Below are 14,283 nucleotides of genomic sequence, written 5' to 3'. Positions count from 1 at the left end.
GTTACGGTTAAGGTTAGGTTTAAAATCAGATTTTATGGCTGTGCCAGCTAGACCACTCTGCAGAGCTGTTTCCAGAACAAGGTTCACAATGAAAAATGCTAACCTGCTCCTCTCATATCTTCAGAATAATTTCTCCATCATTCAATGAAAACAAAACCACTAAATACACTATATATACACAAAAATATGTAGACACCCCTTCAAATGAGTGGAATCAGCTATTTCAGCCACACCAGTTGCTGACGGATGTATAAAATCAAGCACAGAGCCATGCAATCTCTATAGACAAACATTGGCAGTAGAATGGCCTTACTGAAGAGCTCAGTGACTTTCAATGTGGCACCTTTCCAACAAGTCAGTCCCCGGTTGCAACACTCACTACAGAGTTCCAAACTGCCTCTGGAAGCAACGTCAGCACAATAACTGTTCTTTGGGAGCTTCATGAAATGGGTTTACATGGCCGGGCAGCTGCACACCAGCCTAAGATCACCATGCACAATGCCAAGCATCGGCTGGAGGGGTGTAAAGCTCGCCGCCATTGGACTCTGGAGGAGTGGAAACGCGTTCTCTGGAGTGATGAATCACGCTTCACCATCTGGCAGTCCGACAGACGAATTGGGTTAGGCGGATGCCAGGAGAACTATGCCCGAATGCATAATGCTAACTGTAAAGTTTGGTGGAGGAGGAATAATGGTCTGGGGCTGTTTTTCATGGTTCGGGTTAGGCCCCTTAGTTCCAGTGAAGGGAAATCTTAATGCTACAGCATACAATGACATTCTAGACAATTCTGTGCTTCCAACTTTGTGGCAACAATTTGGGGAAGGCTCTTTCCTGTTTCAGCATGACAATGCCCCCATGCACAAAGTGAGGTCCATACCGAAATGGTTTGTCGAGATCGGTGTGGAAGAACTTGACTGGCCTGCACAGAGCCCTGACCTCAACCGCATCAAACACCATTGGGATGAATTGGAACGCCGACTGTGAGCCAGGTCTAATCACCCAACATCAGTACCCGACCTCACGAATGCTCATGGCTGAATGGAAGCAAATCCTCACAGCAATTTTCCAACATCTAGTGGAAAGCCTTCCCAGAAGAGTAGAGGCTGTCACAGACGCAAGAGGGGGGTGACCAACTCCATATTGATGCCCATGACTTCGGAATGAGATGTTCGACGAGCAGATGTCCACTTACTTTTGGAAGGTAGACTCAGCGATATGACATAGGTGCAGGAATGAACAGCAGAGTGGATTAATTTGGCAAGGCTCAACTTCGCCCGGCTACCACGCTGTAACAGCGTGTAGCGAACCCGTGCACATGCGCAGATACTGGGTGTGACTATGTGAGTGAAGTTTTGCATCTCGCTCATCTCAATATCTGCAGTGCTGCTCGTGGCAACGTCATTTCGCTGAGTCTACCTTCAACCAGCGGCTACACTGATATCACTTCTCAAATAATAGATTGTGAAAGGTCTTAGGGTTACTCCTTTCCTAAAAATAACTAAAAACCATTGCAGAACATTGGAGTTTTAATCTGAATGTTTGAACAACAAAAGCATTAAAATACATGCCTTAGATATTTGATGTAATATGGATGGTATTATTCAGATGGAGGGTATTATTCAAAACACACGTTTGGGAATGATTTACAAATAGTGTGTATAATTACAGGGCAACGCTTATTGAACTTTGTAGTAAGAACAGAAAAAAACTTTAAAACAATGAAGAGAGTAGAAAATAGTAATTTACAGCATTGGCACAAAAACATTGCAGCAGGATTCATGGTCCCCTTCCTGAGAGGAGACTGAGTGATCGTCAGTAGCCTTTTTTAGTCTTCTTCTAGAAACGCTGTGAATATAAAATGAAAAATAACAAACAATATTCTCCTCTCATCTTCTTTAAGAGTGCCTGGGGAGGGGTATTCCATGCATAGCAATTCTAATTTGTTTCATGGAAGTGTCTGCGTAGTGAAAGTTCCGCCCACCTCGGTCAACTACAAACAGCACCTCAAGCTGCCAAGAATGGCCACAATGTAGAGGGGAAATGTTCATCTGAAATAACTGTGGCCCGATTATAATACCAAATATTCCAGGTTTTAGAACAAATTTGATCAAAAACATAAAGCGATATCCTGACAACAGTAGCCCTCAGAGTTGCTTCTCAAGCAGTCTGTGGGAATAGATTGGAAGACATACCAGAACAAGAACCCATCCTTAAACATGGAATCTCATTGTAGAGAGGAACCAATAGGGATATGAGAAATCTGTTATTTCTTTAGATCTCCAAAGGTGTACCTCTAAAGAGATGGACTGAATTGGTCCATACAGTTGGTTGCTACTCATGTCCAATGAGAAATGAAGGGGGGGTGGAGCTACCGCACAATGTCAATAGGAGCACACAGTAACTGACAGGTATGAATGTAGATGAACTCAAAATAAACCAGTAGATTAGTGCTGTCCTTTTCAAAATCAGAAGGATATCAACATCAATCAAGTAACAAAATAACGATATCGTCACATTGAATAATTATAATATAGGTCAGGAGTAGGTGTGTGGTCATTGGGAGTTCAGTTCCAGGTGCAACAGAGGTCAGTCTGGCTGTATCCAAAGCACCGTTCCCCTCTCCCCTTCCAACATGAGCCCTATAATACCTCAGGTTCTCGACTAAAGGTTCTCCCCGGGCTGGTACTGTGGCTCAGTGGAGGTAAAGTAGTCTTCCAGGAAGCCCTGCAGGTACTCGAATGTGGGCCTCTCCTCAGCGTCCTTCCTCCAGCAGGTGAGCATGAGGTCATGGAGGGAGTCAGGGCACTCAGCAGGACAAGGCATCCTGTAACCACGTTCCACCTGGTCCAGCACCTCCCGATTCACCATGCCTGGGGGGGAGAGAGAGCGAGAGAGAGAGGAAAGGGACCGGGAGAACACAAACATCATTATACAGGGGCCGAATGGCAGGAGAGATAGATACTGCATTGACCTTCATGGTTTCAAAAAGGTTAACGGCCAACAGTGTCTTCACATAGGTAGACTCGCTTGCCAGCAGTGTGCGTCTTTGGGATGTGCTCACAGTGGTAAGCAACTCTATCAGACAAGGGATCCTTTCACCAAAGCGACATCTTTGCAGATTCACAGTTGCTACCTGGATATGGTACTCTCCCCTTGGTGGCCAGTTCTGTCAGTAAGACCCCGAACGACCAGACGTCTGATTTGATGGTGAAGCGGCCATACAGCGCGGCTTCAGGAGCCGTCCACTTGATGGGGAACTTTGCTCCTGCAAGGGTAGGAGACACACGTTAGACAATACTCTAATTCAAGTTGTGGTGAGAAAACCTGAGAATAAAAACGCATGCCAATTGGTCTGGCGGGCCAAAACATTGAGAGGAGAGAGAGAAAAACAAAACAGAGACAGACAAAAGGAAGAGATGGTAATCAGCCCCCTCTAGTGGTCTTACCCTGCCTGGCAGTGTACTCATTGTCCTCTATGAGACGGGCCAGTCCAAAGTCAGCCACTTTACAAACCAAGTTGTCTCCCACTAGAATGTTGGCAGCCCTGAGGTCTCTGTGGACGTAGTTCATCCTCTCTACATACGCCATTCCTGAGGCAATCTGACGAGAAGACACATGTTTAGGTTTGACTAAAACAGCCAGCGTGTTTGTGTGAGTGTGTGTGTAATACTAGACAGTATTTACACTGACCATCTCTAAACTTGCTTACCTGTGAGGCCATGTCAACCAGCTGAGGAAGGCGGAGCATCTTGCCCATGTCTCCCTTCAGGAAGTCCAACAAGCTTCCTTGTCCCATGTACTCCGTGACAATATAGATAGGTTCTTCAGACACCACGGCGTACAGCTGGACCAGTTTTTCATGTCTCAGCTTCTTCATGACCTGGGCCTCCATAAGGAATGCCTCGGGGGACATGGTACCCGTCTTCAGGGTCTTGACCGCTACCCGCGTCGTCCCGTTCCACGTGCCTACATAAAGGTTGCACAGCTACTTGTGTTGTGGTAACCATTTCTAGTGTCAGATTATGTTTTCAAAACGGTCAAATTAGGTGCCAACTGCCAAGGAATGTGTCGATGCAATGACAAATGCACTCTGTAGACATGTTTAGTTCCTCTACATGGCAGTACCCTCTGCTTTGTTTGAGAGGATCAGCTGGTTTAGGGAGTAGGCTGAAGATCAGAATGGATCCCACTGATGAACTGATTCATGAAGTAGCTGATTAAATCACAACATAGCAGAGATGGTATTGTTTTTTTAGGATTCCCATTAGGAATTCCCATTCCCAAACGTACAAATTCATGACAAAGTACAGAACAGTTACATTATTAATATATATTAATATATATATATATATTAATAATGTAACTGTTCTGTACTTTGTCATGAATTTGTACGTTTTTATGTAGACCCCAGAAAGAGTAGCTGCTGCATGTGCAGTAGCTAATGGGAATCCTAAAAAAACAATACCATCTCTGCTATGTTGTGATTTAATCAGCTACTTCATGAATCAGTTAATCAGTGGGATCCATTCTGATCTTCAGCCTGCTCCCTAAACCAGCTATATATATATATATATTAATAATGTAACTGTTCTGTACTTTGTCATGAATATATATATATTGGAAAGTCACCAAGAGACAACAAATATACTATTTACACACTATTCATACTCTTATATACAGTTCAATTAGCTCGTAGTGGAGAGAGGCTGTCTTACCCATCCAGACCTCTCCGAAGCATCCCTGTCCCAGTTTGAGGTCGAGGCATAGAGAGTCCCTGGGGATCTCCCAGGCATCGCGGGCCAGCCCCTGGGTCTGAGGCTTTAGTACGGGACATACCTCCGTCAGACAGTGGCACAGTCCGTCTGCATGCTCTGAGAGGACAGGGAAGAAAACACGGTGAGCTCTAATATCACCTTCTGGTAGTGTTATTTGTTCATCACGCATAGTCTCTTCTCAGAGGTATTTGCTTAGAGGTAATTGGTTGAGTTGTTTACACTTGTACAGTGTGTGACTCACTGTGGTAGTGTGTGACCAGCTGATGTATGTTGTTAAACTGAGTGCGTGAGGTGATGTAGAAGCCTCCACTGTCCAGCTTTCTAATCTTGTAGTGTTTCACATTCAGTCCTTTAGTGTTGTCATAGTCCAGGACTGACAGACAGTAGGCACCTAGGAAGAGGTACATTAGAGACAGGAAATCAGTAAAGAAAGCAAGATAACCTTGGGCTAGAAATATTGTTTAATCCTTTATTCACATTTCCATTAGATGATGCCTTTAGCGACTCCTAGTCTTCCTGGGGTCCAAAGGAAGAGTAGTTTGAAAGAAATTGCTTTATTAGTGTCATTTTGTGTTCACAAGTTCCATTCCTTGTGGTCCCACAAAAACAAAACAATTACATCCCTTCTGCCACCAGAGGGCGGCACCAGCCCAGTGAGCCAGCCAGCCAGACGAGTGAACTCAAAGAACCCCTGGGCAATTCCCCCTCCTTCCCTCTCTGTTTAAACTGGGTGATATGCCTCTGGTTGTCGAACGTTGCAGATAGAGATTTCACGAATAGAGCCGACATGATTCCTTATTCCTTATTATAACCGCCATCGATAAAAGACAGTACTGTGCAGCCGTCTTCATCGACCTCGCCAAGGCTTTCGACTCTGTCAATCACCATATTCTTATCGGCAGACTCAATAGCCTCGGTTTCTCGGATGACTGCCTTGCCTGGTTCACCAATTACTTTGCAGACAGAGTTCAGTGTGTCAAATCGGAGGGCATGCTGTCCGGTCCTCTGGCAGTCTCTATGGGAGTGCCACAGGGTTCAATTCTCGGGCCAACTCTTTTCTCTGTATATATCAATGATGTTGCTCTTGCTGCGGGCGATTCCCTGATCCACCTCTACGCAGACGACACCATTCTATATACTTTCGGCCCGTCATTGGACACTGTGCTATCTAACCTCCAAACGAGCTTCAATGCCATACAGCACTCCTTCAGTGGCCTCCAACTGCTCTTAAACGCGAGTAAAACCAAATGCATGCTTTTCAACCGATCGCTGCCTGCACCCGCATGCCCGACTAGCATCACCACCCTGGATGGTTCCGACCTTGAATATGTGGACATCTATAAGTACCTAGGTGTCTGGCTAGACTGTAAACTCTCCTTCCAGACTCACATCAAACATCTCCAATCGAAAATCAAATCAAGAGTCGGCTTTCTATTCCGCAACAAAGCCTCCTTCACTCACGCCGCCAAGCTTACCCTAGTAAAACTGACTATCCTACCGATCCTCGATTTCGGCGATGTCATCTACAAAATGGCTTCCAACACTCTACTCAGCAAACTGGATGCAGTCTATCATAGTGCCATCCGTTTTGTCACCAAAGCACCTTATACCACCCACAACTGCGACTTGTATGCTCTAGTCGGCTGGCCCTCGCTACATATTCGTCGCCAGACCCACTGGCTCCAGGTCATCTACAAGTCCATGCTAGGTAAAGCTCCGCCTTATCTCAGTTCACTGGTCACGATGGCAACACCCATCCGTAGCACACGCTCCAGCAGGTGTATCTCACTGATCATCCCTAAAGCCAACACCTCATTTGGCCGCCTTTCGTTCCAGTACTCTGCTGCCTGTGACTGGAACGAACTGCAAAAATCGCTGAAGTTGGAGACTTTTATCTCCCTCACCAACTTCAAACATCAGCTATCCGAGCAGCTAACCGATCGCTGCAGCTGTACATAGTCTATTGGTAAATAGCCCACCCATTTTCACCTACCTCATCCCCATACTGTTTTTATACTGTTTTTATTTATTTATTTACTTTTCTGCTCTTTTGCACACCAATATCTCTACCTGTACATGACCATCTGATCATTTATCACCCCAGTGTTAATCTGCAAAATTGTATTATTCGCCTACCTCCTCATGCCTTTTGCACACATTGTATATAGACTGCCCTTTTTTTTTTTTCTACTGTGTTATTGACTTGTTAATTGCTTACTCCATGTGTAACTCTGTGTTGTCTGTTCACACTGCTATGCTTTATCTTGGCCAGGTCGCAGTTGCAAATGAGAACTTGTTCTCAACTAGCCTACCTGGTTAAATAAAGGTGAAATAAAAAATAAAATAAAATAAAAAATTCTTTGTTATCTAGAGGCATGTTTACATAACATACACAGGGCCCTGCTAAACGCGCCCCTGGCTCCTCAATGACCTACTTCTGTCTTACTCACTCACCCGAGGGCTCCCCACTGCTCCCACTCAGTTCCCGGCAACGCCCCCCACCTCTCTTTCTCCGCTGAGCTCGGCCCATGGAGAGCGTGTGTGCGCGACACTACTGTGGCTGTGCTGTAGTGCAGCAGCTGACGATCAGAGGCATCGAACTCCGCTGTGCCCCAGGGGCGTCACATCGAAACCACAAATCTAATTTTATTTGTCACATGCTTGGTAAATAAGAATTTGTCCTTAATTGACTTGCCTAGTTAAAATAAAAGTTTAAAAAATGATTAGGAACACCTTCCTAATATTGAGTTGCATCCCCTCCTTTTTTTTGCCCTCAGAACAGCCTCAATTTGTCGGGGCATGAACTCTACAAGGTGTCGAAAGCGTCCCCACAGGGATGCTGGCCCATGTAGACTCCAATGCTTCCCACAGTTGTGTCAAGTTGGCTGAATGTCCGTTGGGTGTTGGACCATTCTTGATACACACAGGAAACTGTTGAGCGTGAAAAACCCAGCAGCGTTGCAGTTCTTGACACAAACCGGTGCGCCCGACGGTGTATTTCTGTACCCCTTTCAAAAGGACCTCACATTGTTTGTCGCACATTCGCCCTCTGAATGGCACACACACACAATCCTTGTCTCAATTCTTATTTTACAAATCAGAGGTTAGCTTTTTCTACATAAAAGGGTTTGCCGAAACAGCTATTTTAAAAGAACATGGTTGCACAGCTACACGGCTTGATCCCCAGAAAAGGACAATTCCCACGGGCCAGCATTCCAATGTGGTCTTAATTGTCAGTGGAGATGCTTTGGTGTAATCTGTGAGGTGTTTCCACTGGAGATGCCAGCCTCAGACACTCACCTTTGGTGGTCTCACTCTCTCTCACCAGGAACGTCCCTCTCCTGTTGTCCAAACTCAAGAGGAGCCTCTCCGAGTCGCGACGTGTGATCTTCCCAAAATACCACCTAGGGAAGAGAGGGAAGAGAGCACGGGGACACAGGGACCAGATTGAGAGGAAGGGAGAAAGAAAAAAAAGTGTGGCTGTGTGTGTGTGTGTGTGTGTGTGTGTGTGTGAGTGAGAGAGAGCGCGGGCGATATAACTGCCTTCTGTGCATGCCCCAATCAAAGAAGTATTGCATTCTGATTACTGCCCCTTACCTGGAAGCCATAGGCAATCTGAGATGACTGGTAGGATAAAGGTAAGAAATGGAATCATTACACAGGTTAGTTTGTGTGTGTTATTATCCACGTGTGTGTCTGTGCATGTCAGCTTGTGGAGTGTGTGTATGCCTTCAAGGTGCATAGAGAGATACTGTAGATGGAGCTCCTTTTGAATTCCATCAGTTTTATTTTCAACTCTTGATTAAAATGAAATTACAGGAGAGAGAAGAAAAGGTGGGACGGATAAATAGAGGATGAGGGAGAGAGCGAAAGAAAGGAGGGAGGGATTTACTCTTCTGCCTGGATGGAGTCGGAAGGAGCCACATAATTGCTGGGGATGTAACCACTTTCTCCAGTGGTCAGAGAGCGAGCCAGCCACCAGTCCCCTTCTCTGCGGAGACAAGAACGGAACGGTTTCACAGATGGTCTCCTTTGCAAGTCTGTGATTCCAGTTTACGTGGGGTGATTTGGATTCTACTTCATATGGTGGGATACTTAAGACAGGACTCTTGAGTGAAGGAAACACTTTGCACACAGTACATTCACATTGGGAGGCAAATATTGAATACAGTCTTCACAGAGGCTCTTCTTCACATTCTATTTCCAATATACAGGGACTACGGTGAAACAGTAACACGCGCTCATACAGGGTCGACTCAACGGGAGGAAATGATTTACAATATCCGTAGACTACAGGGCGGTTTCGTGAAGACAGATTAAAACTCCCGGACTAAGAGGATGCGTCAATTAAGATTCTCCATTAAACTCCAATAGATTCTCTAGGATTAGGCTTAATCTGTGTCCAGGAAATCAACCCTACAACTACTAGGAACACTAAAGGAATGGATGCAGGGTGGATTCAAACACAAACGTGTACTATGACACCATTAACCAAATGCCGGGAAGTTATCATGTGAACCAGCAACTATGATGTGTTAATGACGTGAACACACACACACAGCACATTCATTCACACGAAGGACACAAAAGACAAGAGAAGCTTCACTGACCTGCTGTTCAACTTTCTCCTACATACAATTACAAAAAGGTACAGAGAAATAGTTTGGGGAGATGGAGAGAGAGAATAGATGCGAAGGGGGTGGATGGGGTTAAAAAAAGAGACAGAAAGCGTGTTAGCGAAGCAGATTCGTAGGTAGAGATACAGTATACAGAACCATTACAACAGGTATCCGCCACCCCCTCATCCCGACACTACAGCGGAACCTAGCTCCCTTTGCAAAGACCTACAGTACAGCCATTAAACCAGAAGTCTGTCGAAAGATCACACTGTACGTACATGGAAACAAGGTTATTGACTGAATGCATAGAAAGAAGAGACATTCAGCAGCATACCTAAAACAGAGGACAGATAATATAATTGGTGCAGACCTAATATTAACACCAAGAAAGCTTCAGAACATTATACCAAGTGCATGGTGCAGAAATAAAGCTGAGAACGGGTTGGCTCATAACACAAGAAATGGTGAAACATTATCTTGTGGTTATCATATCACGGTGAGTTCACAGAGTTGACGTATTTGACCTGGTAACCCTAAGGGAATAGCTGTAGCAGCTTCGGGGGCAGATGCACTAATCACAATAATCCACTATAGTTCGATTGTCCTCAGCTCAGGCCTTCTAGGTCAACACTTTGTTATAGCTAGAGTATTGGGGGCTCGGCTCAGTTGAATAATATGGTCCCACTGCACTTCTATTGATTAGAGAAAGACTCAAATTTGTAAAAGCAGCACAGACTGACATTATTAGAATGAATGGTCATTTCTGTCACTTTAACATATACGTTTACATGACAGTTATTTCGCAGACAATTATCGAGCAAGACTTCAACTAAGGTAGAGGCAGCAGGAAGGGGCTAGTAACAAACGGGAAGGGGTTGAAACGTATCAGCCTCCAAGTGGACGCACCAGTGAGATGAACAGCTGTACTTTTATGAATGAGCAGGAGAAAATAGGAAATCTACAACAAAAACGTGTCAGCTCACACAAAACAGATACTGGTAAAGGGAGACTGTTTCTATGGTTACGGGCTTTACAAAGGGCGGGTGACTGACACAGGGTTTGGGGGCAAAACAGCCAGCCAGCGCAGCAAGAGACCAGACATGCAGACTACGGTGTGTGTGTGTGAGAGAGAGAGAGCGAGAATGCGGGGGGGGGCATGTGCGTCTATCCCTGGGGATATGTCCCCATCCTCATCTATGCTAATATGTTTATTCTATTCTACTGGGCCATTTAATTTATGTTCGTATTCTTATATTTTATTTATTCTTATTGTGGCATTGTTTAGAAGGAAGCTGCAAGTAAGTATTTCGTTGGACAATGTACAGTTGAAGTCAGAAGTTTACATACACCTTAGCCAAATACATTTAAACTCAGTTTTTCACAATTCCTGACATTTAATCCTAGTAAAAATTACCTGTCTTAGGTTAGTTAGGATCACCACTTTATTTTAAGAATGTGAAATGTCAGAATAATAGTAGAGTGAATGATTTATTTCGGCTTTATTTTTTTAATCATCAGATTCCCAGTGGGTCAGAAGTTTACATGCTGCCAAATAATAATGGAGTGTATTGCCTTTAAATTGGGTCAAACATTTCAGATAGCCATCCACAAGCTTTCCACTATAAGTAGGGTGAATTTTGGCCCATTCCTCCTGATAGAGCTGTTGTAACTGAGTCAGGTTTGTAGGCCAGGGCTTTGTGATGGCCACTCCAATACCTTGACTTTGTTGTACTTAAGCCATTTTGCCACAACTTTGGAAGTATGCTGGGGTCAATGTCCGTTTGGAAGACCCATTTGCGAACAAGCTTCAACTTCCTGTCTGATGTCTTGAGATGTTGCTTCAATATATCCACATCATTTTCCTCCTCATGATGCCATCTATTTTGTGAAGTGCACCAGTCCCTCCTGCAACAAAGCACCCACACAACATGGATGCTGCCACCCCCGTGCTTCATGGTTGGGATGGTGTTCTTCGGCTAGCAAGTCTCCCCCTTTCTCCGATGGTCATTATGGCCAAACAGTTCTATTTTTGTTTCATCAGACCAGAGGACATTTCCCCAAAATGTATGTGCAGATGCAAACCGTAGTCTGGCTTTTTTTATGGCAGTTTTAGAGCAATGGCTTCTTCCTTGCTGAGCGGCCTTTCAGGTTATGCCGATATAGGACTTGTTTGACTGTGGATATAGATACTTTTGTACCCATTTCATCCAGCATCTTCACAAGGTCCTTTGCTGTTGTTCTGGGATCGATTTGTACTTTTCGCACCAAAGTACGTTCATCTCTAGGAGGCAGAACGCGTCTCCTTCCTGAGCGGTATGACGGCTGCGTGGTCCCATGGTGTTTATACTTTTGTTTGTACAGATGAATGTGGTACCTTCAGGCGTTTGGAAACTGCTCCCAAGGATGAACCAGACTTGTGGAGGCCTACAATTTTTTGGCTGATTTCTTTTGATTTTCCGATGATGTCAAGCAAAGAGGCACTGAGTTTGAAGGCAGGTCTTGAAATACATCCACATGTACACCTTCAATTGACTCAAACGATGTCAATGAGCCTATCAGAAGCTTATAAAGCCATGACATAATTTTCTGGAATTTTCCAAGCTGTTTAAAGGCACCGTCAACTTAGTGTATGTAAACGTCTGACCAACTGGAATTGGGATACAGTGAATTATAAGTGAAATAATCTTGTCTGTAAACAATTGTTGGAAAAATGACTTGTGTCATGCACAAAGAAGTCCTAACCGACTTGCCAAAACTATAGTTTGTTAACAAGAAATTTGTGGAGTGGTTGAAAAACGAGTTTTAATGACTTCAACCTAAGTGTATGTAAACTTCCGACTTCAACTGTATATCATGTGTTTCCCGTACATACGACTAATAAAACGTGAAACTTGAAAAACTCATCCCAGTGTGTGTGGAGTTGCCTCACATGTTGTTCACTATTTGTAGCCGTTCCCCCTTCCTGAAAGACAGATCGGAGGCAGTGCGAGACTCGTAGTCATACAGCGCCATGAACGTCGTCACACCTCCTGTGGGGGAGAGGGCAGACAGACACTCATACCTCAGAGGATGGGTCATCAAATATTAAGTGATATTGCAATACCATTTTAAAAAATACAGTACTATTCATATATGCAGAGTAAACTGTGTAGCTTTTCCATAAAGAGTATCAAACATACATTGTACTGAATAAGATTTGCACGTACTACAGTAGTCAGTAGTATCAAATAAGTAGCATTCAATGCACCTCTGCCTGTTTTAGATAATCTTACCTTTAGTGAAATTAATCACTATAGTGATTTAATAATTTATTTATATTCCATTCTAGGTATTAGTGGGGTATCTGGGCCCTACAGTCTTACCTGCAAGTGTCCCTCTGTTAGGAGACGTGACACTATTGGCTGACTCCACTCCCCCAAACAGTGCCAGCTCCGGGGTATTGATCAACGGCTGAGTGGACCGGCGTGTTCCGCCCACTGCTGGACTCAGATTGGGCGTGAGGGTGTGCTGGGCAGGGCTGATGTTGTAGCTGCCACCCCCTCCTCCTAAACTGATGTTACCATCAAGACTCCGTGTCCGAAGGCCTGCGTCTTTGGGCTTGCTCTTGGTTCCCCCCATGGCCTAAGCCTGTAAGACAGACAGAGAGACTTATGAGCTTTTGCACTTTAAGCAAAGACAATAAAATGCTGGGAGTTTGAGCTTTTTAATTAATCCAATAAGATATTGCACAGTTCAGACTTCTCCTTTCTACATGATGGTATAGGCTTAGAATAGCTAGAATAATCTTCAGCCAAACACCATTCGATACCTAGATACTGTAATTTATTTTGTTTGGCCAATAGGCTGTTGGTCGACCAAGATTTTTTTAGTCGAGCAGTAGCAAATATATATAGCACATGAGACATTTCATATTTCACGCCTGTCTGCGTGGATTGATCCATTGGAGGCCGCAGGGTTGGCACACCAGTAGTACATTTACCATTAACTTCTTGGTGACAGGGGGGCAGTATTGAGTAGCTTGGATGAATAGGGTGCCCAGAGTAAACTGCCTGCTACTCTGTCCCAGATGCTAATATATGCATATTATGAGTAGATTTTGGATAGAAAACACTCTGAAGTTTCTAAAACGGTTTGAATGATGTCTGTGAGTATAACATAAGTCATATGGCAGGTGAAAACCTGAGGAAAATCCAACCAGGAAGTGGGACATCTGAGGTTTGTAGTTGTTCAACTCTTTGCCATTCCAATATACAGTGTAAATGGGGTTATATTGCACTTCCTAAGGCTTCCCCTAGATGTCAACAGTCTTTAGAACATTGTTTCAGGCTTCTACTGTGAAGTGGGGGCGAATGAGAGCTGATTGAGCCAGGTGTCTGGCAGAGTGCCACAGGCTCTGAGGCGCGGTCACGAGAGAGTTAGCTCTCGTTCCATTGCTTTTCTACAGACATAGGAATTCTCCGGTTGGAACATTATTGAACATTTATGATAAAAACATCCTAAAGATTGATTCTATACTTAGTTTGACATGTTTCTATGGGCTGTAATATAACGTATTGAACTTTTCGTCCGACGTTAAGGCTGGACCTGAACGCGCGTTTGGATTTGTTTAACAAACGCGCTAACAAAAGAAGCTATTTGGACATACATGATGGACATTATCGAACAAATCAAACATTCATCGTGGAACTGGGATTCCTGGGAGTGCATTCGGATGAAGATCATCAAAGTGAATATTTATAATGCTATTTCTGAATAATGTTGACTACACAATATGGCGGATATCTTTTTGGCTGCTTTGTTGTCTGAACGCTGTACTCAGATTATTGCATGGTTTGATTTTTCCGTAAAGTAAAAAATAAAATCTGACACAGCGGTTGCATTAAGGAGAA

The 14,283-nt window shown here is 44.2% G+C and overlaps 1 protein-coding gene and 1 long non-coding RNA gene across 3 annotated transcripts in view; one reads left to right on the top strand and one right to left on the bottom strand.

The window, feature by feature from the left end:
* Positions 1–14,283, top strand: part of LOC135562972 (uncharacterized) — a 20,378-nt gene extending 6,095 nt beyond the window's left edge. The window contains exon 2 of the long non-coding RNA XR_010460174.1: positions 8,104–14,283. This is a non-coding gene — a long non-coding RNA (uncharacterized LOC135562972). The remainder of the gene's footprint in view (positions 1–8,103) is intronic.
* Positions 1,509–13,012, bottom strand: LOC115102496 (proto-oncogene tyrosine-protein kinase Src-like). Of its 2 annotated transcripts, XM_029622514.2 has the most exons (11): positions 12,757–13,012; positions 12,324–12,423; positions 9,386–9,403; positions 8,668–8,766; positions 8,076–8,179; positions 5,017–5,166; positions 4,716–4,871; positions 3,710–3,966; positions 3,447–3,600; positions 3,134–3,265; positions 1,509–2,870 (listed from the first exon to the last, which is right to left on the bottom strand). In XM_029622514.2, the coding sequence occupies exons 1-11, from the start codon at positions 13,010–13,012 to the stop codon at positions 2,662–2,664; spliced, it is 1,635 nt and encodes a 544-aa protein (XP_029478374.1). In that variant the 3' UTR covers positions 1,509–2,661. The 2 variants fall into 2 exon arrangements, with proteins under 2 accessions (XP_029478374.1, XP_029478375.1); XM_029622515.2 differs by lacking the exon at positions 9,386–9,403.

Source organism: Oncorhynchus nerka, linkage group LG20 (assembly GCF_034236695.1).
Source record: "Oncorhynchus nerka isolate Pitt River linkage group LG20, Oner_Uvic_2.0, whole genome shotgun sequence".
NCBI classification, from domain to species: Eukaryota; Metazoa; Chordata; class Actinopteri; order Salmoniformes; family Salmonidae; genus Oncorhynchus; species Oncorhynchus nerka.
The sequence above is the reverse complement of the archived record's forward strand: the minus strand, read 5'-3'. Positions and strand labels throughout refer to the sequence as shown.